At 61.6% G+C, this 27,825-nt stretch overlaps 1 protein-coding gene across 2 annotated transcripts; it reads left to right on the plus strand.

Annotated features, from left to right (window-relative positions):
* The first annotated feature begins 112 nt into the window (after window positions 1-112).
* On the plus strand, window positions 113-27,800 carry HIP1R (huntingtin interacting protein 1 related). 2 transcript variants are annotated; one of them, XM_055080264.1, is made up of 32 exons: window positions 113-296; window positions 14,774-14,837; window positions 15,282-15,424; window positions 15,641-15,697; window positions 16,765-16,845; window positions 17,205-17,281; window positions 17,564-17,625; window positions 19,507-19,647; window positions 21,065-21,122; window positions 21,214-21,289; window positions 21,469-21,609; window positions 21,709-21,770; window positions 21,993-22,065; window positions 22,171-22,354; window positions 22,442-22,530; window positions 22,625-22,741; window positions 22,857-22,958; window positions 23,178-23,372; window positions 23,571-23,718; window positions 23,854-23,940; window positions 24,259-24,366; window positions 24,510-24,646; window positions 24,894-25,004; window positions 25,235-25,293; window positions 25,496-25,566; window positions 25,647-25,709; window positions 26,101-26,215; window positions 26,329-26,434; window positions 26,568-26,691; window positions 27,008-27,069; window positions 27,222-27,428; window positions 27,664-27,800. In XM_055080264.1, the coding sequence occupies exons 1-32, from the start codon at window positions 204-206 to the stop codon at window positions 27,709-27,711; spliced, it is 3,261 nt and encodes a 1,086-aa protein (XP_054936239.1). In that variant the 5' UTR covers window positions 113-203; the 3' UTR covers window positions 27,712-27,800. The 2 variants fall into 2 exon arrangements, with proteins under 2 accessions (XP_054936239.1, XP_023976301.1); XM_024120533.3 differs by having other exon boundaries at window positions 115-296; window positions 25,536-25,566; window positions 26,101-26,201.
* The last annotated feature ends 25 nt before the right edge of the window (window positions 27,801-27,825 follow it).

Consider the following 27,825-nt stretch of genomic DNA (forward strand, 5'->3'; position numbering starts at 1 on the left):
GGGCCCCGGCCCGTGGCCCTACCCTGGCCAGGGGCGCGGCCGGGCGGGGCGGGGCGGGGCGCATGGGCGGGGCGGCGGCGGCTCCTCCCCCGGCGGGCGGGCGGCGCCGTGCGGCGGGCGGCCTCGCGGTGCCTAGGCGCGGGCGGCCGGCCTGGATCGTTCAGTCGCGCGGAGCCGGGCCCGGGAACGCAGGCGGCGGCAGGATGAACAGCATCAAGAACGTGCCGGCGCGGGTGCTGAGCCGCAGGCCTGGCCACAGCCTGGAGGCCGAGCGCGAGCAGTTCGACAAGACCCAGGCGAGCGGCGGGGCCGCGGGCGGGCGGCGCCGTCTCCCCTTCCCCTCACACGCGTCCCTCGGGGTCCGGCCTGCGCCCGCCTCCAGAGCGCCGGGGGCTCGGGCCGCCCCCCGGACCCCTTGCTCCCCGGCCACCTGGGGCCCCCCGGCCGCATCTCGGCCGCGGCCACCCGGCTCCCCGGCCTTCGCCGCCCGAGCCGCCCCGCGCGCAGGTGAACCGGAAGCGCGAGCCGGCGCCCGGGCCCGAGGTGGAGGGGGACCGGGGTGGCCGGGGACTGGGATGCAGCCGGGGACTGAGATGCGACCGGGGGACCGGGTGGCCAGGCGACCGAGGTGTCCAGGGACTGAGAGGCGGCCGGGGACCGAGGTGGCTGGGAGCCGAGGGGGCGGGAGGGGGCCAGGTGGAGGGAGCCGAGACGCGGCGGGGGGCCAGGTGGGGTCAAGGTGCGTCCCGGGCCCGGGTGCGCCCGGCCGGGGCGGCCCGACTGGATTTCTCCGCCCTGGCCGCGCCGCCTCTCCCGGGCTCCGTCCACTTTTCCCACGCCTTAAAAGAATGCCCCCTCCTCGGAGAAGCAATGCATTTCCTTAAAGGAAACTCCCTGCTTCCTTTTCTCCTGAGCTGTTTTTCAGGGCCGCACAATATCTTATTATCTGCTGGGCGAAAAGTTTCACGTCTGTAGCCAGACTTGTTTGCCCGAGCGCTGGCCCACGTATAAACAGGTTCACACCCCCTTATTTTAATAAGACGGCGCCTGACAGACAGAAACTTCCTAGGGCTCCCTTCCTGCACTTCCCACGCGCCCGCATCTCTTCCAGAGGGTGGCCTATCCTGGGAGGGTTATTTTAAAAATGAAACAATGACGGGGGTGTGTATTTGTCCATGTGTTCCTGCTGAGACCACACTGATGAGGGCGTTGCTGTTTCTGGTTTTCTGTTCCTTTTTATTTTACAAACACTGAGGTATTCTTAAGCCTGGGGGAGGGGAGGAGCGTACTGGGTTTTTTGCCAGAGTAAGTCAACCAGGACTGAAACGGCAGAAAATTTTTACTTTAGAAATAAACCATGGACTTCCCTGGCGGTCCAGTGGTTAAGACCCCGCGCCCCCAGTGCAGGGGGCACGGGTTCGATCCCTGGTCCGGGAACTAAGATCCCACACGACGCGGCCAGAAAAACCCACAAAAAACAAAAGCCAGAAGGAACCCACTCACTCGTGTCTGAAGTTGGATGATGACATTTGTGTGTGCCGTTAGCAAGGTCCTTCCCACCTCTCCCTGCCAGGAGCAGTGACTTGTGCGGTGTCTTTCAAGTCAAGTTAGCACATGCAGCCTACAATAACTTTCGTTTTGAAGTAAGAAAAAATGCAGGGGAAACATCTAACCTTTGTGCTTGAGATTAACAAGGAAAATGATAAAACCTTGGCTCTATAAAAGACTAGTGCTGAACCAGCCTAGCCGCAAATTAGTAATTTAACCTTGTGAACACCGTCATCATCTGGCCCCTGGTGTATTTTCAGCCCGGATAGCCCTTCATAAAAACAAATGTGGCATTTAATTTAAAATCATTAATACATAATTAATTGTGCCAGGAACTTGCCGAAGGAAGGGGAGGAAATTTTAACTGGCAGAGAGAATCTGGATGTTGACAGAAGATTTATTCATTCACTGATTTTTTTGTTTTTTCTGTGGTTTTGAGGAGCTATAAAGAGGTCAGATTGCTGCATAGAGGAGATGGAATTTAAAGGGCCAAGTTCATTGATCTTACTCTTAAATTGTTATAAATCAAGGGCAAGCTTTCTGAATGTCAAAGCATCTCTGATACAGGACAGCTTATTCTGGTGGTTGGTTTGGTAAACAAGAGGGCGTTTTGTTTTTGCTGGTTGGGTTTTTCTCAGGGGCCGAGAGGGTTACTTATCATGAATAAGTGTTTCTAATAGGTGAATCTCATAGGATTTACCCATTCCAGGGCTCTTTTCTGGATTGATAGAATTCAGGTTCAGTGTCTAGATTTGCTTGTCTTCAGAGTGACTTATTGAGGGATGTAGGAATAAGGTTTTGTGCATGGTTAATATTTAATTAGATCGCTCCCAGAAATATCTAGTGAGCTGCCAGCCAGGCCTCATTGGTGGAAAGGACGGGGAGAGCTGAGGTTGCTGCTTACAAGTCTCCTTCTGGACAGAAAATAGTACATCCAACCCACCGACGCACCTTCCCTTTGGACTGCACTGCCTGTGGCTTCACGTTGACCACAGCGTCCTGTGCAGCAGAGGGGCGCTTTGGCTTCCTTAGAACTTAAGTCCCCCACCATCCCGTCAGCCTCGCTTTTCCTCCTGGGTTTCTGGGTCAAGAGGAGGAAAAATGCTTCCATATTTGCTTTCTTGACTGGCCACACCCTGTTTTGCAAAAAGGTTCCTTCCCCCGCCCCAGTTGGGGGTGTGAAGGAAGGGGGCAGTCAGGCGTCCTTCCTGTGGCAGGTACTTGCGTTTGCTGTATGGTGTGGGTATGCGAGTGCCTGTGTGTAATCCCAGGGGCACCGTCCAGAAAGCTGGTCTATTCTTCCCCAAGACTTTAGTCCCTTTGGTGATAAAACCCCTTTTCAAAATGGAAGTGACAAAAGTGTATTGGCTTTTTGTTGTTGTAGTATTCTGAATGCAGAGTAGTGTGGAGTACAGGATAACTGTATATTCTGAACCTGAAAATTGACCGTCTCGTTAAAAAGATGGTGTGGTATCATGGAAAGCGGTAACTAACACCCGAGTGCTTGCCTGTGTTCCTGGGCATGGTGCTTAACTCCTGTTTCCTGGTCTGTAAAAATAGAGGTAATTCCATCTACTTCCTAGGGCTGTTTTAAGGTATAGAAATGGTGGGGTGGGCCAAAGAGGGACCCCTCAAAGATGTCCACGTCCTAATTCCTGGAGCCTGTAAATATGTTACAGCCCTGGGTAAGAAAATGCTAATCAGCTGACCTTAAAAATAGGGGGCGTAGCCTGGGTTATCCAGGTGGGCCCAGTGTAATCACGGGGCCTTTAAATGTGGAAAAGGGAGGCCGGGGTGGGGAGGAGGTCAGGGTGGTGTGAGGTGAGGACAACGCCACCGGACATCGCTGGCTTTGAAGCTGGAGGAACGTGGGCGTCCTCTAGAACAAAGAAATGGACTCTTCCACAGAGCCTCTAGAAAGAAACGCAGCCCTGCTGGCACCTTGGTTTTAGCCCCGGAAGACCCGTTTTGGACTTCTGACCTCCAGAACTGTAAGATGATAAATTTGTGTCGTGTTAAACCACTGAGCCAATAGTGGCCGTTTGTTGTAGCAGCAATAGGCCACGAATACCTACAGGATGCAAGACACGTAGTACGGTGCTCTGCAAATGGTCAGCTAGCCATCTTTCTCCCTTCCCCACCCCCAGAAGCTTTAAAATTTGAGAACTGTTTCAGACCGTCCACGAGGGAGGAGATCCGTCTTTGAGGTATATATAGCATGGGTGAGGACTCAGCAGATTGGAGTCCTGGAAATGCTAAACTCCAGCCTTGCTTCTTCCTTGTCTAAGTGCGCCTTTGCCATCTGGGCCTCGGTTTCCCCTGCAGGAAATGGAAACAGAGCCCAAAAGCTTCCTCTAAGGTCAGGATGAGAGAGGGGCCACGCTGCTCAGTAAACCAGGCCCGGCGGGGAAGAAGGGCATTAGATACAGGCATACGGGGTAAAGCTCCCCAGGTGTTAGGGGTTTTCTGGTGGGGTGGGAGCTGTGGAGGGGGGGCAGCAGGTGGAAAACTGTTCCTAGGTCCAATTTTCCAGGTCAGTGACATGTCCCCTCTGCAGCCTCTGTGGAACTGAAATCTTGTAAAAATTAACATTTATTGACACTCAGGGCTTCTCAGGCCAGCTCACGTTAGAAAAACGCTGTCCAGTAGAAACAGAATAGGAGCCACGTGTATCGTTTTTAGATTACTTAGCCACACTAAGACGCAAACAGAAACAGGTGAAATTCACTTTAATCATATATTTTATTTAGCCCAGTGTATCCAAAATATAGCTAATTCCAACACGTAATCACTATAAAAATTATGAATGGGATATTTTACATTCTTTCCCTCCTACCAAGTCTTCAAACTCCGTTTTGCGTTTGTTATAGCACATCTCAATTTGGGCTCACATTTCAGGCACTCATTAGCCACGTGTGGCCAGCAGCTACCGGATTGGACGTCAGGGTGTTAGAATCACCTGGGGTGCTTTTAAACTCTTCCATGTCTAAATGCTGGAGATGTGGAGTGATTTGGCTTGGACTGGAGTCCTGGGCGCATAGGTCTATTTTCTTAAAGTTTCCCAGCCAGGAATTCTTTAGAATCTCATTATTGAAGGCAAGCCACAGGACACAGACAGGTGTTTGGGAACTTAACTTGAGTTTCTGGTTTGAAGGCTGTTCCCAAATTGGCAATAGTCTTTTGGACTCCCATCCTTTGCACACTGTTTGCTCTGCCCTGACTTCCCTTCCCACATGCCATCACCCCCTCTGCCAGGCAGGCAGACTTATGCACACTCCCTTTTTAAAAAAAATTTTATTGAAGTATATTTGATTTACAATGTTGTGTTTAATTTCTGTTGTACAGCACAGTGACTCAGTTATACATATATATTCTTTTCTATTGTGGTTCATCACAGGATATTGGAATATAGTTCCCTGTGCTCTACAGTAGGACCTTGTTGTTTATCCATCCCATATGTAATGGTTTACATCTGCTGACCCCAAACTCTGTCCTTCCCTCCCCCACCCCCTCCCCCTTGGCAACCACAAGTCTGTTCTCTAGTTTGTAAGTCTGTTTTTGTTTCGTATTTAGGTTCATTTGTGTCGTATTTTAGATTCCACATATAAGTGATATCATATGGTATTTATCTTTCTCTTTCTGACTCGCTTCACTTAGTATGATAATCTCTAGGTTCATCCATGTTGCTGCAAATGGCATTATTTCATTCTTTTTAATGGCTGAATAATATTCCAGTGTGTGTGTGTGTGTGTGTGTGTGTGTGTAGATATATGTATATATATACACATACCACATTTTTATCCATCTGTCTGTCGATGGACATTTAGGTTGTTTCCGTGTCTTGGCTATTGTGAATAGTTACACACGCTCCCTTTCTGTCTTCATTATTTCTTATAGATGCTGTGGCATTACCACACTGTTAGCTACCAGTCCCTTTCTGGGCCTCATTTAAATGTTTATTTTAAAAAAGTTCCCCCACCTCCGAGCTTGGGAGGAAATCTAAACCACACGGTGAAAGCCAGAGAACCCCCCCAGCTCCGCCCACGTCGGTCAGCTCCCTGAGGGCAGGGGCAAGGGGCCTGGCACCCACCGCAGGCTGGTCGAATGGCTAAAGAACAGAGGTGAGCGAGGCTTTCTGAAAAGGAGGAGAGAAAGAACCAGGCTCACGACCCCCAGGATGCTGCCTGCAAAGCCTCGAGTGAGCTGCCCCAGCAGCACTTGCCTTCCTCCCCGGCCCCCGGAGGTGGGCCAGCTGCGGTGGGTGGTGAGCTGTGCCCTTCCTTCCAGCTGCACTGCTGTTGCGCGCCCCTCAGACACCCTCCACCTGCTTCTGCCACATCAGCCAGCTTGGTGATGCTCAGGGCAGCTGCTGACTTCCTGGTTCCTGGGGTTTCCTGCCGCAGGCCCCCCGGGCCCCCCGGGTACCCGGCCACCTCTTGGTTCAGGCTGGGCTGGGGTTGTGGCTGCTCGTCCTTCCCCTCCCCATCTTTGTACGTTTGGCCCACGACACGTTCGTGAGGGACCACTTACTGTGTATGTGTTGGCTTGTTTCTGGTGCTCTGGGATGTGCTTCGGGAAGATGAAGATCATTCTCATCCCCTCCAAGGGTTTTCCTCTTGACGAGGGAGGTGGGAGATGAACAGGTGTGCTGTGGCAGAGCTGGTAGGAGCGAGACTCTGCCTCAGTCTCCTCATCTGCAATATGGACATAATCGTAGTGCCCGAGTCAGGGAGGATTTGCAGGATGACACAGCTCCTGGTGTGGAGTGAATGCTGCGCTGAACGGCTGTTGGCTGTTACGTTGTGTGTGGGAAGGCGGGCTGGACTGAAGAAATGGAAACGATGCCCTCTGGGTTCCGTCCCCGAGCCCCTAGTTGAGCCTCTGTAAATGGGGAGCTGGGGCTGTTGGGGAGGACAGTAGATCCGCCACAGGGGTTGGGCGGATGTGGGAAGGTGGGGAGCAGCCCATTCCTGGAAGAGCGATCCTGCGGTGCCCCCCTTCTCCAGGACAGCAGGCCCTGCTCCCAGGTGACACCGTCCTCTGGAAGATACTCTGGGGGGGAGCCCCAGGGAGGTGCCCCAGGGAGGTCGGGGGAAGCCGGCCGTGACTTCTTGGCAGAAACGCTGGGCCCTCCTGACCTTGCCCCCAGGCCAGCGTCCCATTTGTGAATAAAACCTGCCTGGGCACTGAGTCCAGCAGTGCGAAGTGGAAACTCTGGAGTCGAGTCTAGGCCTGCTTGGCGGGGGGACAGGGAAACGCAGCCGGCCAACCTGAGCTGGGGCCTGAAGAGTGGCCGCGCTGTCAGCGATACCCTTCCCCCCACCCCGCTCCCCCCAGCTCCACCTGACTCCAAGGTGGACTCAAATATCACCTTGTTTGTTAACCGCTTTCCTCCTGCCCGAGCCTCACTAGGCTGCCCTAGTTCTCGCAATATTATTCCCACTATTCCCGTCTCCCCAAACCCTGCAGCCTAACCGGCAGGAGTGGACGGCCGTGAGGTCGGGCTTGTGTTTAGATCTAGGGTCACGGAGAAGGGATTGCATTGCCTCCCCCTCCCAGCCCCTAAGCACTACCCTCTGAACCCCAAGATCCTCAGGCTCGGACAATGTTGGCTCCTTGTATGCTAGCACCCAGGACTGCCCGGCTCTGGGGACCCGCTCGGTGTGCATGCGCTGAATAAATGGGTGCCACGGGGGCCCGAGGGTCTCCCTTTTTTTTTTTTTTTTTTTTTTTTTGTGGTACGCGGGCCTCTCACCGCTGCGGCCCCTTCCGCTGCGGAGCATAGGCTCCGGACGCGCAGGCTCAGCGGCCATGGCTCACGGGCCCAGCCACTCAGCGGCATGTGGGATCTTCCCGGACCGGGGCACGAACCCGTGTCCCCTGCACTGGCAGGCGGACTCCCAACCACTGCGCCACCAGGGAAGCCCAAGGGTCTCCCTTTTTTGATGCCACTCAGTGAGGCCTAAAAAGCCATGGCTCCCACTGCAGGGAAAGACTGAGTTCTTGGAGAAAAGTTTAGTAGAGGCGGGGTTGTTTTTCCTCTTGCTGAAATAAACACAACCTTCAAACTGCATTAGCTTCTCCCGCCAGGGAGTGACTCAGACCCCTGGCTTGTGGTCTATGGAGTGGTGTCACCAGGGCCCGGGCAAGGAGCTGCCCAGGCTGGCTCCCTGTCCATCCTGGAGGCGGGACTCGGGCCACGTCCTCCTCTACCATCTCTTCCTCCTCATGTGCCACCTGCAGAGCCCGGGGGAGAGGTGGCAGTGTCCCCCAGTGAGCCTCATCCTGGTGGATGGGAGGATCCTGCCCAGGGCTCCTGCAGAGGAGTAGCGGCCGCAGCGCGGCCTTCCCTGCGGTTTCGTAAACGGTCCAATGATTGAGAGGCCCGGACAGAGCGGGCACTGGGGGACGTGAATAAAGGGAAAAGACGGCTGGGGCTTCCCTGGTGGCGCGGTGGTTGGGAGTCCGCCTGCCGATGCAGGGGACGCGGGTTCGTGCCCCGGTCCGGGAGGATCCCGCATGCCGCGGAGCGGCTGGGCCCGTGAGCCGTGGCCGCTGGGCCTGCGCGTCTGGAGCCTGTGCTCCGCAACGGGAGGGGCCCCAGCAGCGAGAGGCCCGCATACCGCAAAAAAAAAAAAAAAAAGGAAGTAAAATCGATTATGTTCACAGGTGTGGGGATTAGTGAGAGGCCCGCATACCGCAAAAAAAAAAAAAAAAAGACGGTTGAATCGCAGGATGGTGTTGCTGCACTGACTTCCCTCTGCTGAAATGACCGAGCTGCAGACCTCTGGCTCAGAGCTCCCCACCGCTTTGCCCGAGACCACATTCAGCCGCCTCCTCGGCTACAGAAATCCTGTGTTTGCTTTCATCAATGGCCTTTGAGGTGGCAAAAGCATTTGAATGAGATCTTTCTGTCCTTCAAACAACTCTTTGGAAACACTAAAGCAGGATAATAACCCACCTCTCTGCCAGTCCCTGTGACCCGGCTCTTTGAAGGATGTTTTTTTGTCCCTGCCAAGTGCCACCGTGAAGCGTGTCATGATAACAGTGCAAGGAGGATTGAGTCTGATTCATTTCAGGGTTGATTTTAAAAATAGAAATTGTTTTATAGTTGCCTTTACTATGTAACTCTAGTGGATAAATTATTAGCTAGGGAAAGAGACACACACACTGCCTTGAATTTAACCAGTACTTATATTTGAAAGAGCTTTCGTTCATTCAAGTGTTCGCTCTTTCATTCATCCAGTAAAGATTTATTGACCTCCAGGCACGGGTTTCGGGCCTGGAGGTACAGCAGGGGGCAAGACCAACAGGACTTGTTGTACCAGGTACGTCTGTTCAGGGGTCAGAGGTAGAGACAGAATACATGGTAAACAAGATAGTTTCAGGGAATAAATGTCCGGGGTGGAAGGAGGAAGCTATGTGTGTGGAGGGAGGGCTGCTTTAGATAGGATGGCTGGGGGAGACCCCCCAGGAGGGGCGTCTTAACTCAGAGCAGGGTGACCCCAGAAGCACAGCCGGCCTTAGGGGTGGGACCGGGCTTGCCCTGTTTGAGGGACGGAAGGAAGACGGTGTGTCTAGAGCAAAGCAAGATGTTCCAGACACACTTTGTGTATGTTTGCATTCTCGAAGATGTCAAGGTTTTTTTGCTCCTGCGTCCCAGACGGGAAAGGGGAAGCTTCTAAAGTGAAGGCGCCCCTGTGGGTCGGAGTGGACGGGACCGGGGTCTGTGCACTGGGGTGCCACGGCTGGCAATGGTGGAACTGGGTGAGCAGACCTGTATTTGGCCCCGTTCACGTGGGCTCCTGGGGAAGGGGTCTCCCCGAGTCCACGTTCCTCTGCTGTGCAGAGCTCCCCACTGCCTGGAGGATGTCGGATCTCGCAGAGAACGGTCCAGGGCTGCAGCCTCGGCGGTCACTTGGTTCTGACCCCCTGCAGGGGGCTGTGGGTTTCTAGAACGGTGTTGCTGATGTTGGCACACACTGGGCTGTGGCCTCACGAGCTGCTCTCGCTCCAGCTCCATCCTCAGTGACTGTCCTCTCCCCGTGGCTCTTCCTGGGGCCCCTGTGCCTGGCGTGCAGCCCCACAGGCGGTGGGGCAGGGGCGGGCTTGCCGTGTGCAGTTGCTGACCGGAGCGTCCCGGCTTGGTTGCCCAGCTTCGCTGACGGTGTCCACACCCCAAGGCTTCGGTCTCGAGTGCGCAGCAGGCGCCGAGGCTCTCGGGAGTATCACCTGCTGGGGCTCCTGCCCCGGCCCCGCTGCCTCAGCCGGGTCGCCTCTCTCCTGAACCAGCACCGAGATGCTTTCTTGTGTGTCCCTGGGAGTCACCTGTCCAGGGACAAGTGCCATTGGTGGCTCTGTCTGGCCTGGTCCTGGGATTGCCTCCTCAGGTTTGACTCCCAGGGCCTCTGCTGGCACCAGATGGGGTTTTCATTTGACAAACAAGAACAAGATTGTTCCTGGAAGCAGGGGCAGGTGTGTGCTGAGGCTCTGGCTCCCATGGACCCGGTGGGACCCTTGTAAGAGGCCCTCCCGGACGTCCCTGCCCTGGCTGCAGGACAGAAGCCGCCCCGGGAGGGAGCCGGAGGGAGCCAAGCCGAAGGCCCAGAGGGGGCCCAGGGTCCAAAGGCCTCGCCTGCAGGAATGGGGGAGCCGTGGGGGAGCCCCCCGAGCTGCTCGGTGCCACCCAGTTGCTGTTCTTACCCGTGGTTTGAACGAATCCTGGATCCAGAACCTGCGTTTTGACTTGGAGTTTGGCCAGGTCCTCCCTGAGTGACACTGGGCCCTCGGGAGCTGGGTCCCTGCAGTGGGACAAAGAGGGACTAGAAGGACGTGCGCGCTGGCACAGGCCCCCTCAGCCCAGCCCCTCCCCCAGTGAGAGAGGCGGCCCGGGACCCGGTGGTGGCTGAGGGGATGGTCTGCACAGCAAGCAGCCTGGGTTCCCTTCCTGCGTGGCCACCTTGGGAACTGCTCGACCCGGCTTGACGGGGGAGGGTGGTCTCCGTGGGGACGGTGCCTAGAATAGGGCCTGTGTCCATTGTGACCTTGAGCTTTGATTTCCTCACCCACATGCTTCAGGGGTTACTTAGGAGATTAGATGAGATGACAGCGGCGAGGTGCTCGGCACGGTGCCTGGTACATGGCTGAACTCGATAAAAATCATTTTAATATTCATTTACTGAGGCCAGTTTGCTGGCCTTTGGCATGAGATATGCCTCCTGCAAGCTTCCCGGTGCCAGCAATTCTGACTGTGTCTCCAGAGCCTGCTAGAGCCTTTCCATCCCTGGGCCTTGTCCCCCGCCGCCCTCCGGAGGGTCAGGCCCCTCGCTGTGAGGTGGCTCCCTGGGCCTGGGCTTGGATTTTTCCAGCACAGAAGCAGTAGCAGTGGTCTGAATGCTCGAGAAACTGTTTAGTCACCCACCCTCACGGGTCTGAGAAGCGTGCCTCTGCCTGCCCTTCGCTGTCTTTGCAAACCCTCCAGCTCCCTCCCCCAGAGCCGCCCTGGGCATATCTGGGGGTGTCATAGACCCACCGTTACTGCTGTTGTCCTGCTTTGCTGCTCCCTGCCCCCCATCCGTGGCCACTCAGAGGTCGAGTGGGGGTCAGATAAACAGGATCCCCAAGACGGTCGCCACCTGCCCCCCTCCGCCCCCCCGAGGACCCCCTCTCTCCGGCTCTGGCTCTTCCATCTCGGCACCCAGGCCCCTAATCGATCCATTCCACTCGAAGCTTCTGTCTCCCAGAAGGCTCTCTCCATGGCAATGGATCCCGCCTGTCGTGAGGGATTATACTTGCTGTTGTCAGAACTGCCCCTGAACCAGGGCGGAAGGAAGCCTTTTTCAGGCTGGCAAGCTAGAGAGAACCCACACAATGGTCCCCGGTGCCCCTCTGACTCCCCCTCCTCGTTCAGTCTTGCTACAGTCGCTCGTTGGGCTGGTGTGAGGATGCCATGCTTGTGTAGACGGAACCAGATGTTGCAGTCAGAGCTGCACCTGGACTGTAAACCCAGGAGCTGAGCCATGTCAGAATCGCCCAGCACAGATTCCAGGGCTGAGGAGAGGAGCCCCAGTGCTCGCCCCACCTCTGCGGCCTGCCGTCCCCTCCTGGGACGGGGCTTGGCTGCTGCGCCTGGCAGGAAAAGCAGGCTTGTGCAGTGTCCACAGACCCGCCTCTGTGTGAGCACTGTGCCTCCTTGTGAGGCCTCCCGGTCCACACATCTGCCGCCTGCACACAGCAGGGCCGTGTTCCCGCCGGGAGGGACCCTGTTCCTACAGCCGGCGCGGGGAGCGGGCGGCACCAGTTGGGCGGAGGGGGCCAGACAGGCTCCCGTGTGCCTGAGTCACCACTTCTCTGTGGGGCCCGGGAGCCTCCCTCACTGCCTCTGAAGACCTTCCATGTGCCAGGCACCGTTTAGGGGCTGGGGCCGCAGCAGCCCCAGAGAGGCGGGACCACTCCCCGCGTGGTGTAGACATGGGCTGGGAGTGGGGGGAGGATAATAGACAAGTAAGGAGGACACTGTCGGGTGCTGACCACATGGAGAAGCATAAGTCGGGAGATTTAAATAGAGTAGCAGCAGGAAGGGGACAGGTGAGCAGATTCCCCAGAAGGGAGAGGCAGGCACTCTTTCTGGGGGTCCAGGGCCCCGCCATGAGGGCACTCGTGTGAAGTAAAAGCCTGTGCCCAGCGGCCTCTGGGGAAGGCTTCGCGGTGGGAATGCTGGGAATGCTTACCCTGGGCCGCGGCCCCACCAGCCCCACCAGCCCATCCCTTCGGGGCGTCTCTGCTTCTGTTCTCCAGCTGCAGGCCCTTGGGGGAGGGGGGTCAGCACGCCCCTCGTGGGCGTCTGCGGAGGACAGAGCACTTGCTGGGACTGCAGGTGGCATCTTTGCATCCCCGGCCTCCTGGGCGGCTTGCTCTGCCTGTGTGACTTAGGCTCTGCTCTGTTCTTGCCTGGGATCTTCTGAACAGGTGGCAGTCGTCAGTCAGCTCAGGTGTCAGGGCAGCTGGGGGATGGGGTTACACACCCCCGGACTTATGGGCTGGTGTCTCTTCCCAGCCCTGTACCTGTACTGGAGGGAGGTGCCTGGGAGCTGGATAGCAGAATCCTTCAGGACACAGCCAGACCTGCCTTTGCCCTCGTTAGCTGTACGGACGAGATACCCCAACTCCCTGAGCCTCAGTTTCCTCATCAGGAAAGTGGGGCCATGCCCCCTTGCTAGGGTTGCTGCTGGGAGCGTGTCGCCTCTGCCTGGCGCAGGGGAGCCGGCGCCCGCGAATGGCCGGTTGTCGATCGTTGTCCTCGTCGCTGCTGCTGTGGGCAGAGTTCCGCCTGGCGGGGCGTGATGTTCGCGGGGCCGGGAACGGGACACTTGGGGTCCGACCTCTCTCGCGGTGATGCCTGTGGAGGGAAGGCAGGCGCTGGGGCCTCGGGGAGGCCGAGCTGGCAGAGGATCAGCAAACACAGAACAGATGGTGAGGGAGCCCTCGTGTCTGGCTCGCTGAGGCTTTGAGTGTAAGAGGTGCCAGAGCCTGTCTGCGTTCCTCTCAGGACCCCGGTACCGCGAGGCCAGAGCCACTCCCCCAGCCCAGCTCTGATGCTGGGAGAGTCGCCCGTGCGCCAGGGGCCCGGTGTGCTGCGCGCCGCGGACCCGCTCTCCTCGAGCCCCGGGGAATGGCCACAATGGGCGCTGTGTGTGAAAGGAGGTCAGCCAGCCTTGCTGGGGCGGGTGCGAGGGGCGAGCCCAGCCCCCAGCAGCTCCTAGGTCCGCGAGTCTGAGTAGAAAGCACGGCCATGGCTCTCGGGGCTGCTTTTCTTACAGAGGAAGTCTCGCTGCTTTGCAGAGCAGGACCCCAGTAGGGCCACAGTAGACCGTAGATGAGAGAAGTCGCCTCCGTGCCCAGCAGGGGCAGTTAATGTAGTTCCCAGGCCGGAGGTGGAGAGCACAGCGGCCTCTGGGTTAAAGGAAAGCAAACTCCTGCTGCCCCGCGGGGCTCCCTCTCCGCCCTGTCCCGCTCCCGCCCCTGCCGGGCCTGCTGCGGACAAGTCCGCAGCAGGGCCGGGCTGCAGGGTGAGCGCACAGCTTGCCCTGCTCAGCGAGCTCCCTGGACGGCTTGGGGCAGTGTGGGCCCTGGTGGAGGACCTGTGGGAGACGTGGGAGAATCGGCTGACCTGGAGAGGAGTCTGCACTGGTCAGGGACCTCATCCTGTCCCTCCCACCAGAGGCACCGGCAGCTCTCCTCATTCGGTCCACAAGCACGGATGCCCCCAGCTCGGGGCTGGGTGGGTGGACAGAGGCTTACAAGACCTGCCGTCAGGTAGAGAACTAAAACATATCCATAAGTAAACCCAGGGCCGGCGGTGGTTCCTGGGTGAGTGGGATGGGGGTGACAGTAAGTGCCCTGAGCCTGTGTGAGGGAGCAGTCACATCCAGGAAGACTTCTCGGAAGAGGCGACGTTGAACTAAGGGGGACGAGGCAAGACTCCAGCAGCTGGAGGTGGGAGGGGACCTGCATCAAGGATGAGTTTGCCGCTTGCTCAGGGCCTGAGTGGTAGCAGCATGTGTGCTAAGCAGGTCCCCCTTCCTGCCACCCCTGGCGGGGCCGCGGTCGCTGTTTGTGTCGGTGGGGGTGGGAGCTGAGTCAGGATTCGCTCAGGATGCATGTAGACAGGCGATGGGACCTGGTTTATCCTGGTTTTCCACGAAGTGGCTGTGAGGCCTCATGTCTCCAGGCCGTGCCCCGTGGTAAAGTAGGGGGGACGTGCATGCATGTTTTGGGGGAGTGCAAGAGGGTTCAGGCCACAGCAGCCTCTCCCAGAGGAGAGACCCGATGGAGGATGTCCTGCGGGGACTGGCGGCTCCCCTGGGGCCCAGGGGCTACGCCTTCTGGGGAAAACGAATCACATGCAGCTTTCAGATATCAGAGTTGCTCTCCTGCAGCACAAGCCGGCTTTCGTCCTTACCTCCCAGGCCTCTGGAAGCTCTGTGTGGTTGTGGCATCGGGTATTAGCTGTAGTTTGAGCTGCACATGTCACGTGAAGAAAAGTCTTGAGTGGTCTGGTTTGCTAGGTTAGAGAATTTCTATTTTTCCCTTATCTCTACTCTCACTTTTAACCGGCTGGAAGGATCGGTCCCGTCTGTGTGTCGCCCCTTCCCTCTTTGGGTGGTCTCTCCCGGGAAGCCTGCCGGGTGGGTTTCTGACCTCTGCCTCCTCTGTTCCCTCCCAGGCCATCAGCATCAGCAAAGCCATCAACACCCAGGAGGCCCCCGTGAAGGAGAAGCATGCCCGGCGTATCCTCCCCTCCCTGTTGCCGGCCAGCCTCTGTTCCTCTGGGCCCCAGGGGAGGCGGGGAGGGTGAGGAGGACGTGGGGGAAATGAATTAGGGGAGCGGTGGGCGTGCCAGATGGCCTGATGAGGGCTGTCCCCCCTGTGGCCTTGGGCCAGCCTCGCTCAGCTCCTTCCGACTCTGAGTCCCATCTCAGGAAGGCCACCTATTGTCTTAGGCCATTGGGCCCAGCTAAATTCGTGGGGCGTGACCTTGCCCTTTCTCTTGCTTGGCTGGTAGCTCGTGGTGAGCTGTGGCCGACGCGGAAGGAGGGGTGTGGGGGGAGGGGGGAGGGCGGCCTTCCACCTGCGCCTCTGCGCTCAGTCATCTGTTCAGCCGAGCCTGCCGAGCCCCCGACCTCTCCCACGCTCGAGTCCCTGCTGCCTGCACTTGGCCTTGACCCCGGCAGGCATCATCCTGGGCACTCATCACGAGAAGGGGGCCTTCACCTTCTGGTCCTACGCCATCGGGCTGCCGCTTCCCAGCAGCTCCATCCTCAGCTGGAAGTTCTGCCACGTCCTCCACAAGGTCCTTCGAGACGGCCACCCCAACGTGAGTAGCCGCTGGTCCGGGAGCCCGGGCCCTCCGTCTGCCGCCGCTTGAACACCCCAGGGAGGCCCAGAGCCGCATCCTTAGAAATGAGGGCTGTCCCGGCATCTGCGTCCCTCAGCTCCGGCTGGCCTGCCCTGCCTGCTGCCCGCCCCCCCGCAACCACCGACCAAGGCTCTGGCTCCTTCATCCTCCCTCCTCGTCTCCCCTTCTGGGCAGGTGCTGCACGACTGCCAGCGGTACCGGAGCAACATTCGGGAGATCGGAGACTTGTGGGTAGGTGTGGGGAGCAGGCGTGGTGGCCTTAGCGCCTCTCCAGCAACACCACCGGAAGGTCCACCGCCATCCTGCTTGGCACACAGGGCCGAGGGGGGAACAGAGCCCCTGCAGTGGTGCCCGCCCCCCAGCAGAGTTAGAGCCATGTTCAGTGGGGCCATGGCGACGGGCGACGAGCATCAGTAAATGAAATGGAGCCTTGCTCTTAAGGCTGGCGCAGGAAGTGCCAAACACATCCCCAGCGGGCCCTCCGGCTCCAGAAATCAGCAGCCCTTCAGTCCCTGTGAGTTCACTACCCCACCCTGAGTCTGGGTAAGTGGTGCAGACTCTGAGCTCCCAAGACCGGCAGCTTTTGAATCTTGGAAGTCTGCATTTTCAGCAGGCTCTCCAGAAGCGACTTATCCACAGTGAAGTCTCAGAGCCCCAGGAGCTTGTATTCTAGATCCACTCCAAGACCCTCAGGAATTAGGGGCGTCCCCTGGGTGGAGAGAGGGCTTCTGGCCTTATCTGTCCTCTGGGAGCACTGCTGGGGCCCCAGCAGCTGGGGCGGGGGCCGGGTGGCCTCTGGGAACTGACCAGCTTGCAGAGGGGATGCCCCTTGAAGTAAGGAAGGTGGCATCCCTGGTGGCATCTGCAGATGTGGGCCCAGCGGGCATGGCCGCAGGGGACGTGGTGTCTGGAGGCGGCTGCAGGGAGGATGTGTTCACGTGCCCGTCGGAACGTACCTCCCCAGCCGCCACCAGCATTTCAGTAGAGCGTCCCACCTCAGAACTGGCCTCGTGCCCTGGACAAGGAGCTCTCTGGTCACGAGAGTCTCTCTGGCAAGAGTGAGAAGAGAGCGATAGGCAGAGGGGGGGAGCTGGCAGAGGCCCTTGGGAAAGAAGGTTGGCCACCTCTGGTGGGCTGAGCGATGGTTGTTGAATGAATAAGTGACAGCGTGGGAGGGTGAAGGATCGACACCTGCTCATCATCTCGCATCTTCCAGCCTCGCCTTCCTTGTTTGCCGCATGGGGTTCCTGGGCGAGCTCATGGACAGTGTGTCCTTACCCAGGGCCCTTTCTCCACAGGGCCATTTGCATGACCGATACGGGCAGCTGGTGAATATTTACACCAAACTCTTGCTGACCAAGATCTCCTTCCACCTCAAGGTAGTTTCCTCGGGGGAATCGTGGGGCTGGTGGGACCCTGGGCTCTTCCCTCCAAGATGTCTCAGAGGGTGGGATCTGTCCTCTCCCCACCTGACCCAAGAGGAAGCTTGGGACAGACGGCAGGGAAGTCAGAAGGCCCGGAGGCACTTCCCAGCGTGGGAGGGGGTCTCAGCCCTGCCCTCAGCTCCGGATGGACGTCCCATCCTCTGTGTCTTGGTCTCTGTAGTCACCGCCCGGGGCAGATGTGGGTCCACAGGCTAGGGGCCTCCTCCGGCCCCTTCCCCTCCCTCAAAAGCTAGAAGCAGTGCTGGGCCAGAGCTGAGAGGGGCTGCGGTTGAGTGGGGGTGTCCTCTCCGCAGCACCCCGAGTTCCCTGCGGGCCTGGAGGTGACAGACGAGGTGTTGGAGAAGGCCGCTGGGACCGACGTCAACAACGTGTGAGTCCCCCGGTTTCCCGGCCGTTCCTGCAGCGTTCCTCACCCAGCTTCCTACCGAGGGCCGTGCTCTGCCTGGGGCTGGAGGTCGTCACGTGCCCAGGAGCTGTGGCTAGAGCTAAAGGGATGGGCTTACTTGGAGCTGGGCGTTTTGGCTGAAGGACTGCCGTCTGTGCGTCCGTGCAGAGGCGTGTGCGTGGACTGCGCTCCCTCTCCCGCCTGGGGGTTCTTGCGGGGCCGTGCCCCGCACCTCCCGCTCATCTCTCCCTCCTCCTTCCCCCGTAGCTTCCAGCTTACCGTGGAGATGTTCGATTACATGGACTGTGCACTGAAGCTCTCTGAATCAGGTGAGCCACCCGAGGGGCTGACCTGGGGCCTGCTGCCTCTGGGGGCCAGCCATGCTTGAGCACACCTGCCCGCTGGGACCACACTCCCACCAGGAGCAGGTCACGGGGCCTCCAGGTGCCCCCAGAGCAGGGGAAGGAGAGGCCTTTACCTCCCCTGCAGGACGCCAGGCAGGCGGTACGTCCAGGGAACAGTCTCGGCCGAAGGAAACCCACTCTGGCACCAAGGCGTGGGGTGGGGGGTTGCCGGGGGGGTGCCAGGAACCACCTCTTCAGGTTCCCGATCCACCTCCCAGCTGAGCCTGCCCCGAGGCAGTTGGTTTCCGTCTTCTTGCCCATTCTCTGCTGTAAAAGGCCTGAGTCAGTTCAGATTTCCCAGCCCAGGAACGCGGCAGCCGTTGAACAGGAAATCTCAGGGGGCTCACCCTCCTGGGGTTGCGGAGGTGATTGTTTTCAGTGGCAGCTTCAGAACAACTTGTGGGTGACTCGATGCTCTTGCTCTCCATGGGAGAATGAGAGGCAGATGCCTTTTTAATGGAAAACCGGGAATGAGGAAGAGGTGTGGGCAGCCTCCTGGCGCCGGGGGCTGGGCCCTGAGGCTGGTGAGTCTGGGGTCAGCTGTCCTGCAGAGATGAGCCTCTCCCCAGTCGCCACGACGGGAGGCGGAGAAAGCCCACAGCCAGCGCCCACACCCCCTGTGCCAGCGTCTCCCTGAGACTGTGAAGGAAGTTGTGTTCCCTGCCCCGAGGTTTGTAACAGCCCCAAATGGGAAATGTCCTGAACGCCCTTCAGCTGAGAAATGGCTGCATTGTGTGTGGTTTTTTTTTTTTTTTTTTTGGTGTCAGGAGTGGGATGCATTGTGTTTTAAAACGCAAAAAAGTATTGTGTGTATTTTAATTGTTTACAAGGAAAACGTACTTGACGTGACATGTAATTAAGTTTTAAGCGGGTGAGGGACAGCACTTAGCGCCTTCCTCCTCGTCCCTTCCCTCCCAGGCGTCCTTGTGTCACTGTGGAGGTTTGCAGATCACCCCACCCCAGGCAAGGTGAGAGTAGGCCCGGGTTGGGGGCCACCCATCTGGAACCGTGTCCCACATGGGCCGCCCTGGGTGTCACGTGCTCATTTCTCTCCCTGCCCCAGAGAGCAAGCCCGTCGGGGGTGGCAGTATGTCTGTCTCTTTCCCTCCTACTTGGTCCATCAGATGAAAGGCTGATTCTCAGGGTCGGGGGAAGATTGACCCCGAGTGCAAGTGAGGTTTTTGGGGTCCCTTGGGGTTTGCAGAACCGCGTCCTGAGCCCGCTGCTGTGAGACTGACCAAGCCCGGGCCTGTTTCCACATCTGCAGAACGAGGCCTTGGGGCTGCACAGCCTTAGGCCTCCGTCTTCCCTGAGATTCAGAGTGAGCTGGAAGCCCATGGGTACAGGACTGTTGAAGTCACCCTGTCTCTCCAGCTCTGCGTCCTGGGCCCACTGCCTGGAAGCTCTCCAGAGACCCTGGCCGAGCTGAGCTGCAGTTCATTTGCCCCCCACCTTGCTGTCACCCTAGTTGGTGGGAGCGCTGGGCCTTGGTCCTCGGCAGCTTCAGTGCACAGGGTCCTTCTTGGCCTCGAGGAGCATGTTGGTGTCCGAGGGCCTGGGGTAGAGTCCCACTGCCTGGCTGGGACTGGTAAAGCCAGTTACCCAGGCCATTGCCCCGTCTTCAAACCCAGCTGTCTAGGTGGCTGTGACGGTGCCGTGGATGACGGTCAGGGCCAGCGCTCAGCCCCTGGCCTCACTGTGGTTGTCGCTATGCCCGGAAGCAGAGGGGGGTCCCCGCCTGCGTCTCCCGGCTCCGCGTGCTCAGGCTCCTCCCCGCCCCCCCCCCTTTTTTTTTTAAACAAACAGTTTTCCGGCAGCTCAACACGGCCATTGCCGTGTCCCAGATGTCCTCGGGCCAGTGCCGCCTGGCCCCCCTCATCCAGGTCATCCAGGACTGCAGCCACCTCTACCACTACACGGTCAAGCTCATGTTCCAGCTGCACTCCTGTGAGTCCCCCTGCCGCCAACCCTGCCGGCCTCGGCCCTGAGGGTCAGCCGGAGCCCCAGAGAGCTGTGCCGATTGACTGCATCAGGGATGGGAATCGAGCAGGCTCTGAGATACTTATTTATTAATTAAACATAACGGTAATAAACTCATTACCCATTAACATAAATAACATACTTGTTATAAAAAAAAAAATCACTATTTTCCAAAACAAAGACAGTGGGAAGAGCCACGTAGTTTTACATGTTTGCAGTTCTCTGAACCGCCTGGCCTTGGAGGCGGCAGCGGGCTGCTCGCAGGGCTGGGGGGGAGGAGTCGGGAGGCACGGGGTGGCTCCTTAGTGCTCAGAAAGGGTCTGGGCTGCTGGCCTGGGGTCTGTGAGCTGTTCCAGTGTCAACCTTGGGCAAACTCGAGGGAGGGCGACCTGACGGAGCAGCGGAGCCCCCGTGCGGTGCGCTGTGGTCGGGGCTCTGCCCGTCCCACTGGCCGGTTCCTTCCCTCAGTCAGCAGCGGAACTCCTCACAGGGGGTTCTCTGGGCCCTCCTGATGGGGGGGTGGGATGCAGCCAGCTGGCAGGGACTCTGTCAAATCTATGACGGTTTCTAGAACGTGGAGGAGCAGGGAGGGGGAAGGGAGGGAGCAGATCTGAAGTCTCGGGCACAGGGCAGCGGCCCTGTGCGAGCGAGGAGGAAGTCCCCTTAACCCTCCCTGCCCCCAGGCCTCCCGGCAGACACCCTGCAAGGCCACCGCGACCGGTTCCATGAGCAGTCTCACAGGTACCAGCCTGGGCGGGGTTGAGGGGGGCAGCGTGTGCTGGGGGTTCCGGACTGGGCCCTGGCTCCTCTGACCTCCCGCCTCGTCCCGCAGCCTCAGAAACTTCTTCCGCAGAGCCTCTGACATGCTCTACTTCAAGCGGCTCATCCAGATCCCCCGGCTGCCCGAGGTAGCTGCGCCCTACAGAGGCCGCCGCCGGCCTGCAGCCCCATTCTGCCCTGGGCTCTGGGCTCGAGGACCGCGGCCGCCTGGCTGCGCCCCACGTGGGGCCTCGTGTGGGCTGTGGGAGCGGCGGGGGGGCCTTCTGGTGGGGGGAGCACTGGGTCGCTTTCACCCGCTGCCCCTCAGGGACCCCCCAACTTCCTGCGGGCCTCAGCGCTGGCCGAGCACATCAAGCCGGTGGTGGTGATCCCCGAGGAGGCCCCCGAGGACGAGGAGCCCGAGAACCTCATCGAGATCGGCACGGGGCCCCCCGCCGCGGAACCAGCGGTGAGCCGCCCCCTTCTCGCTGGGGGCACTGGGGGTGGCTGGGCCTCCCTCCTGGCCTGGGGGAGTGGGGGCGGAGGTCACCGTGCTTTGCCGTGGCAGGTGGTGGCTGACCTCTTCGAGCGAGGAGGAAGTCCCCTTAACCCTCCCTGCCCCCAGGCCTCCCGGCAGACACCCTGCAAGGCCACCGCGACCGGTTCCATGAGCAGTTTCACAGGTACCAGCCTGGGCGGGGTTGAGGGGGGCAGCGTGTGCTGGGGGTTCCGGACTGGGCCCTGGCTCCTCTGACCTCCCGCCTCGTCCCGCAGCCTCAGAAACTTCTTCCGCAGAGCCTCTGACATGCTCTACTTCAAGCGGCTCATCCAGATCCCCCGGCTGCCCGAGGTAGCTGCGCCCTACAGAGGCCGCCGCCGGCCTGCAGCCCCGTTCTGCCCTGGGCTCTGGGCTCGAGGACCGCGGCCGCCTGGCTGCGCCCCACGTGGGGCCTCGTGTGGGCTGTGGGAGCGGCGGGGGGGCCTTCTGGTGGGGGGAGCGCTGGGTCGCTTTCACCCGCTGCCCCTCAGGGACCCCCCAACTTCCTGCGGGCCTCAGCGCTGGCCGAGCACATCAAGCCGGTGGTGGTGATCCCCGAGGAGGCCCCCGAGGACGAGGAGCCCGAGAACCTCATCGAGATCGGCACGGGGCCCCCCGCCGCGGAACCAGCGGTGAGCCGCCCCCTTCTCGCTGGGGGCACTGGGGGTGGCTGGGCCTCCCTCCTGGCCTGGGGGAGTGGGGGCGGAGGTCACCGTGCTTTGCCGTGGCAGGTGGTGGCTGACCTCTTCGAGCAGACATTTGGACCCCCCAATGGCTCCATGAAGGACGACAGGTGAGCGTCTGGGGAGCCCACCATCGTGGGAAACAGCCTTCCGGGAACTGTGATCCTGAAAGATCTCGGCTGGGGACACAGCCCTGAGCTGCTCAAACCCCGAGGGGGTGCTGATGAGAGGACCAGTGGCCGTGCCTGGGTCCCCTCATCATCCCGGTTGAGTGAACTTGAACGCCGGGACCACGCGGGCTGGGGAAAACCCCGCCTGACCTCTGTCCCCAGGGACCTCCAGATGGAGACTTTGAAGAGGGAGGTGGAGACGCTCCGCACGGAGCTGGACAAGATCCAGCTGGAGGTGAGGGGCGCGGGCGGCGGCGCAGGGGCGGGCGGCTGCCCTGCCCGGGGAACCTACACCCCACCCCACCCCACCCCACCCCACCCCACCCCTCCTGCCGCCCAGGCCCAGCGGTACGTGGCGCAGCTGAAGGGCCAGGTGAACGCGCTGGAGGCCGAGCTGGAGGAGCAGCGGAAGCAGAAGCAGAAGGCCCTGGTGGACAACGAGCAGCTGCGCCACGAGGTGGCCCGGCTGCGCGCCCTCCAGCTGGAGGGCGAGCGCGACCAGGGACTGCGAGAGGAGGCGGAGAGTGCGTGGGCGGGAAGGACCGGGCCGGGGCGGCGGGGCGGGGCGTCTGCCGGGCTGGGTCAGGCCGCAGCCTCCCCCTCCCCCGCAGAGAAGGCCTGCGCCACCGAGGCGCGCTACAACAAGCTGAAGGAAAAGCACAGCGAGCTCATCAACACGCACGCCGAGCTGCTCCGGAAGGTAGGCCCGGGGGCGCGGACGGGGGCCCGCGGGAGCAGGGGGGGGCCCCCGAGCGCAGCCCAGCCGAGCCTGTCCCTGGCCCCCGCCGGTGCAGAACGCAGACACGGCCAAGCAGCTGACGGTGACCCAGCAGAGCCAGGAGGAGGTGGCGCGGGTGAAGGAGCAGCTGGCCTTCCAGGTGGAGCAGGTGAAACGGGAGTCAGAGATGAAGGTGCGTCCCGTGAGCACAGGCCCTGCCTCGTGGACCCCGGAGGCACCCCCTGCCACCCCCGTGCCCCCAGCTCCACTGCCCCCGTGACGTCCCGTCCCCTCCCCTCCCGTCGTAGCTGGAGGAGCAGAGCGACCAGCTGGAGAAGCTCAAGAGGGAGCTGGAGGCCAAGGCGGGGGAGCTGGTGCGTGCGCAGACGGCCCTGAGCCGCGCCGAGCAGGTGAGGGTCCTCCCAGGCCGGTCTGCCGCCGAGCGCTCGCCCTGCTCTTGGGGTGTGACTCTGACCCAGCCCCGGGGGGTACACAGGGCACAGGACCCGCTCCTGGGCCCTCAGGCAGCCTTCAGTCTCCTGGGGCCCTAGGGCTGGTCTGTAGATTTGGGTGGGGATGGGGGCGGGCGGGGCCGCTGGAAGCCCTGCTCACCGGCCAGGTGTTCACAGAGCGGGTTGGAGCTGAGCTCGAGGCTGGATGCGCTGAGTGCGGAGAAGGACACACTGAGCAGCGTCGTGCGGCAGCGGCAGGCTGAGCTGGCGGCGGCCCAGAGCCTGGTGCGGGAGAAGGAGGAGACGCTGAGCCAGGAGCAGCAGCGCAGCTCCCGGGAGAGGGACGAGCTGCAGGGGCGGCTGGCGGACAAGGTGCGGGCCCCTCCCCCCCTCCCCCATGTAACAGCCGAATTGGGGCAGAATTCCCTTTTATCACAAGCTGCGCGCCCGCTCCTGAGGGAGCAGCCCAGGCACGGGGGGTGCAGCAGGGCCTCTCGCTAAAGCCCCCTCCCCAGCGAGGGTCTCCCTGGGGCCCGGCTGGCTCACTGCCACCCCGCCCTCTCCCGCCAGGAGTCTCAGGAGCAGGGGCTGCAGCGCAGGCTGCTAGATGAGCAGTTCGCCACGCTGCGGGGCACCGCTGCCGAGGCCGAGCGCGTCCTGCAGGACGCCGTGGGCAAGCTGGACGATCCCCTGCACCTGCGCTGCACCAGCTCTCCGGGTAGGGCCGCGGCGGCAGGCGCTGGGGCGTCTGCCTTCCCTACTTCCACCCACCCACCCTGAGGGAGGCGGGCAGGAGGGTGCCGGGGCCTCAGGCCAGGCTCTGCCCCTCACCGGTTCCCCCCTGTGCTGGCAGACTACCTGGTGAGCAGGGCCCAGGCTGCCCTGGATGCTGTGAGCGCCCTGGAGAAGGGCCACGCCCAGTACCTGATCTCCAGGGCAGGTGAGTGCAGCCGGGGCGGGCCTGGGCAGGGCAGAGGCTGCCAGCGGTGGTGACCCGGGCCCACGGGCCATTGCTGCCTCCTGGTTTCGGGGCGGTTTCCCACCACAGGCGCCTCTCCAGGAAGCCCCAGCCCCGCTCCAGAGATCAGCCCTTCGGGCCAGGGGTCCCAGAGACCCGGGGGTGGTTCCCGCGATGCTGCTTTCCAGCTGCGTGACCTTGGCCCAGTCCCCTCCCCCCACCCCGAGAGCTGGGGTACTGGAGCCTGTGTGGACTTGCTCCAGAGCAGCAGCGTTGAGGGTGGTTGTCCTTCCCGAGCAGACGCCTCTGCCCTTGTGGCAGCCCTGACCCGGTTCTCCCACCTGGCCGCGGACACCATCGTCCACGGCAGTGCCACCTCCCACCTGGCCCCCACTGACCCTGCTGACCGTAAGTGTGCCCTGGGCTTGTCACACGTGCTCCTCACGGTGGACCCGGGAAAGGGGGGCAGCTGCCGCTAGGTCCTGGCGTCAGACCCGGCTGGGGTCTTCCGGGGTTCTCGGCGCCGGCTCCCCTCAGCCCTCTCCCCCCAGGCCTGATCGACACCTGCAGGGAGTGTGGAGCCCGCGCTCTGGAGCTTTTGAGGCAGCTGCAGGATCAGCAGGCTCTGCTGCAGGCCCAGCCCGGCCTGGTGCGGAGCCCCCTGCAGGGCATCCTTCAGCTGGGCCAGGTGAGCGTGGGCCAGGGTCTGGAGGGGGGCGGTGGGGCTGGGGTCCCCAGCTTCTCTGCACCTCCTTCCAGTTTGGGCTGAACAGGTGCTCACGTGCAGAACCTGCAGCTGCGGGACACGGGGTGGGGACAGAGCACCACCCTCGAGGGCCCGGCTGCCCCAGTCTCGCTCCCAGGCTCTGGGCGGGGGGGGGCGGGCGGGAGGTCGAATCCACCCCATCTGACTTCCGGATTTCCTCATCCCCCAGGAGCTGAAGCCCAAGAGCCTGGATGTGCGTCAGGAGGAGCTTGGGGCTATGGTGGACAAGGAGATGGCGGCCACGTCTGCGGCCATCGAAGATGCGGTGCGGAGGATCGAGGTGAGGACCAGGGTGCGGGGGGGCGCTGGGCTGAGTGTGGGCTGCACTTACTCGGCCTCCGTGCGAGGGCCAGACGGCCTCTGCAGGTCAGAGGTGGGAGGGGGCCCTGGCTTTCCGGCCCTGGGCCGCGCCCTCCCCTCCCTGGCTCTGGGGCTGGTCCAGCGCGGTGTCCCCTTTCCTCGCACGCTGCCCTCCTTCCAACCCACTCAAAGCTCTGTCATCGGGTGTAGGACATGATGAACCAGGCCCGCCATGCCAGCTCTGGGGTGAAGCTGGAGGTGAATGAGAGGTGAGACCTACTTCTGCCCGCCAGTCGCCCCAGGGCGGGTTCCCCAGTTTCTCCAGATTGGGGGAGGGGGGAGGGGGCTTCTGCCCTCCTGACTGCTTAGCTCTCCAGAAAGAAGGCCTGGGAACCGCAGAGCACGCCCGACCCCGTGGGCGCACCTGCCGAGCACCCCGACGCCCCCGGGGCTTCTGGGGCCGCGCTGCAGACCCTTTTCTCTCTTTTCCCCACCCTTGCGCTCCTCTCAGGATCCTCAACTCCTGCACAGACCTGATGAAGGTGAGTGGCCGGCTGGGACCCAGGGCGGGCCCTGTGCCTGGCCGGGCCCCCGAGAATGACACACGTCTTGGTCGTGGCAGGCCATCCGGCTCCTGGTGACAACATCCACGAGCCTGCAGAAGGAGATCGTGGAGAGCGGCAGGGTGAGCTGGGCCGCTGGTCTCACGGGGCCTCCCGGGCGGGGCCCCTCCCTAGCGGGCAGGCTACACAGCTCGGCCATCGAGGGACAGGTTCCTGAAAGGGGCCTGACCCCAGAGCCCTCTCCGTCCCGGATCACCCGCCCTGTGGCTTAAGCCGACCCCGCGACTCCTCTCAGGCCCAAGACGGCTGAGCGTGCAGAGTGCTGACGGGCCCTCCCAGTGGGTGCAGCGTACCTGGGAATCCCAGCCCAATCCCCCACGGCCCAGGGATGCACCCGCGTGGCTCGGGTGAGGGGAGGAGGGCCCACCCGCAGGGATGTGTTGCCACCCGCGGTGATGTGTTGCCACCCGGGACGTCCTTGACTGGTCCGCCCCGCCCTCCTGTCGCCACTAGGGGGCAGCCACGCAGCAGGAATTTTACGCCAAGAATTCGAGGTGGACGGAAGGCCTCATCTCCGCCTCCAAGGCCGTGGGCTGGGGAGCCACGCAGCTGGTGTATGTTGCCCCAGGTCGGGGGTGGGGGGCAGCAGGCTGTGTGGTGCTCAGGGGCTGCTGAGGGGTGTTGAGGCAGCCCACTGTCCAAGGGGTCGGAGACCCAGGCCCCGCCCGGCTCTGCCCCCAGGGAGTCAGCTGACAAGGTGGTGCTTCACACGGGCAAGTACGAGGAGCTCATCGTCTGCTCCCACGAGATCGCAGCCAGCACAGCCCAGCTGGTGGCGGCCTCCAAGGTGAGGTTCCCCTCGGGCTCCTGGGTTCCCGGCTGTGGCGGCGGCACCATGTGTGGCGGGGAGACCCTGGGCGTGGGGGAGGGCGTGGGGGTGGTGCAGCCAGCAGGCCGTCCCGCCCCCCCCCCCCCCCCAGGTGAAGGCCGACAAGCACAGCCCCCACCTGAGTCGCCTGCAGGAATGCTCGCGCGCCGTCAACGAGATGGCCGCCAGCGTGGTGGCCTCCACCAGGTCGGGCCAGGAGCAGATCGAGGACAGAGGCGAGTGCTGGGGCCCTGGTGCAGCGGCTGGGCTGGGGGCGGGTGCCCAGACGCTTACCTACTTCCCTCTGGCCGCAGACACCATGGACTTCTCCGGCCTCTCCCTCCCCCCAGGTGAAGGCCGACAAGCACAGCCCCCACCTGAGTCGCCTGCAGGAATGCTCGCGCGCCGTCAACGAGATGGCCGCCAGCGTGGTGGCCTCCACCAGGTCGGGCCAGGAGCAGATCGAGGACAGAGGCGAGTGCTGGGGCCCTGGTGCAGCGGCTGGGCTGGGGGCGGGTGCCCAGACGCTTACCTACTTCCCTCTGGCCGCAGACACCATGGACTTCTCCGGCCTCTCCCTCATCAAGCTGAAGAAGCAGGAGATGGAGACCCAGGTGGGCGCCCCCGGCCGTCCCGCTCCTACCCCCGTCCCTCTCCGGTACCCCCTCCTACCCCCGTCCCTCTCCCGCGGCTGAGCTCCGGGAAGGAGGGAGGGCCGCTGGGGTGAGGCCGTGGGCCTGCTGAGCGGCCGCGCGCCGGGCTGCAGGTGCGGGTCCTGGAGCTGGAGAAGACTCTGGAGGCGGAGCGCGTGCGGCTGGGCGAGCTGCGGAAGCAGCACTACATGCTGGCCGGGGCCGTGGGGACGCCCGGTGAGGAGGAGCCCGGCCGGCCCAGCGCTGCCCCCCGCGGCGGGACCTCCAAGAAGCCACCCCTGGCCCAGAAGCCCAGCGTGGCCCCCAGGCAGGACCACCAGGTGCGGGGAGTCAGCGCGGGTGACGGGGGAGGGGCCCCGGGAGTGCTGTCCCGGCCCCTGCTCACTGGCCTTTGGGGCAGCGGGCCTTGGGGACGGTCAGAAGCCACTGACCGGTGGGCGCAGACACGCGGCCCCAGCAACGCGGGGAGCGCGGCGGGGTGCCTGGGGCCCGGCGCAGGGTATGTCAGGCACTCCTGGCCGTGGCCACCGAGCCCCTCACCTTTGACTCCTGCAGCTTGACAAAAAGGATGGCAGCTACGCGGCCCAACTCGTCAACTACTAGGCCCCCCGCCGAGGGGTCCAGCGGGGAGGCTGACGGCCAGGCCTGGGCCTCGTGGCTGAGAAGCCTCTGAGAAGGCCCAGCCCTCGCTGAGCGCAAGGGCTCGGGGCTGACCGG

The sequence above is a fragment of the Physeter macrocephalus genome, chromosome 19 (assembly GCF_002837175.3).
Source record: "Physeter macrocephalus isolate SW-GA chromosome 19, ASM283717v5, whole genome shotgun sequence".
Taxonomy (NCBI): Eukaryota; Metazoa; Chordata; class Mammalia; order Artiodactyla; family Physeteridae; genus Physeter; species Physeter macrocephalus.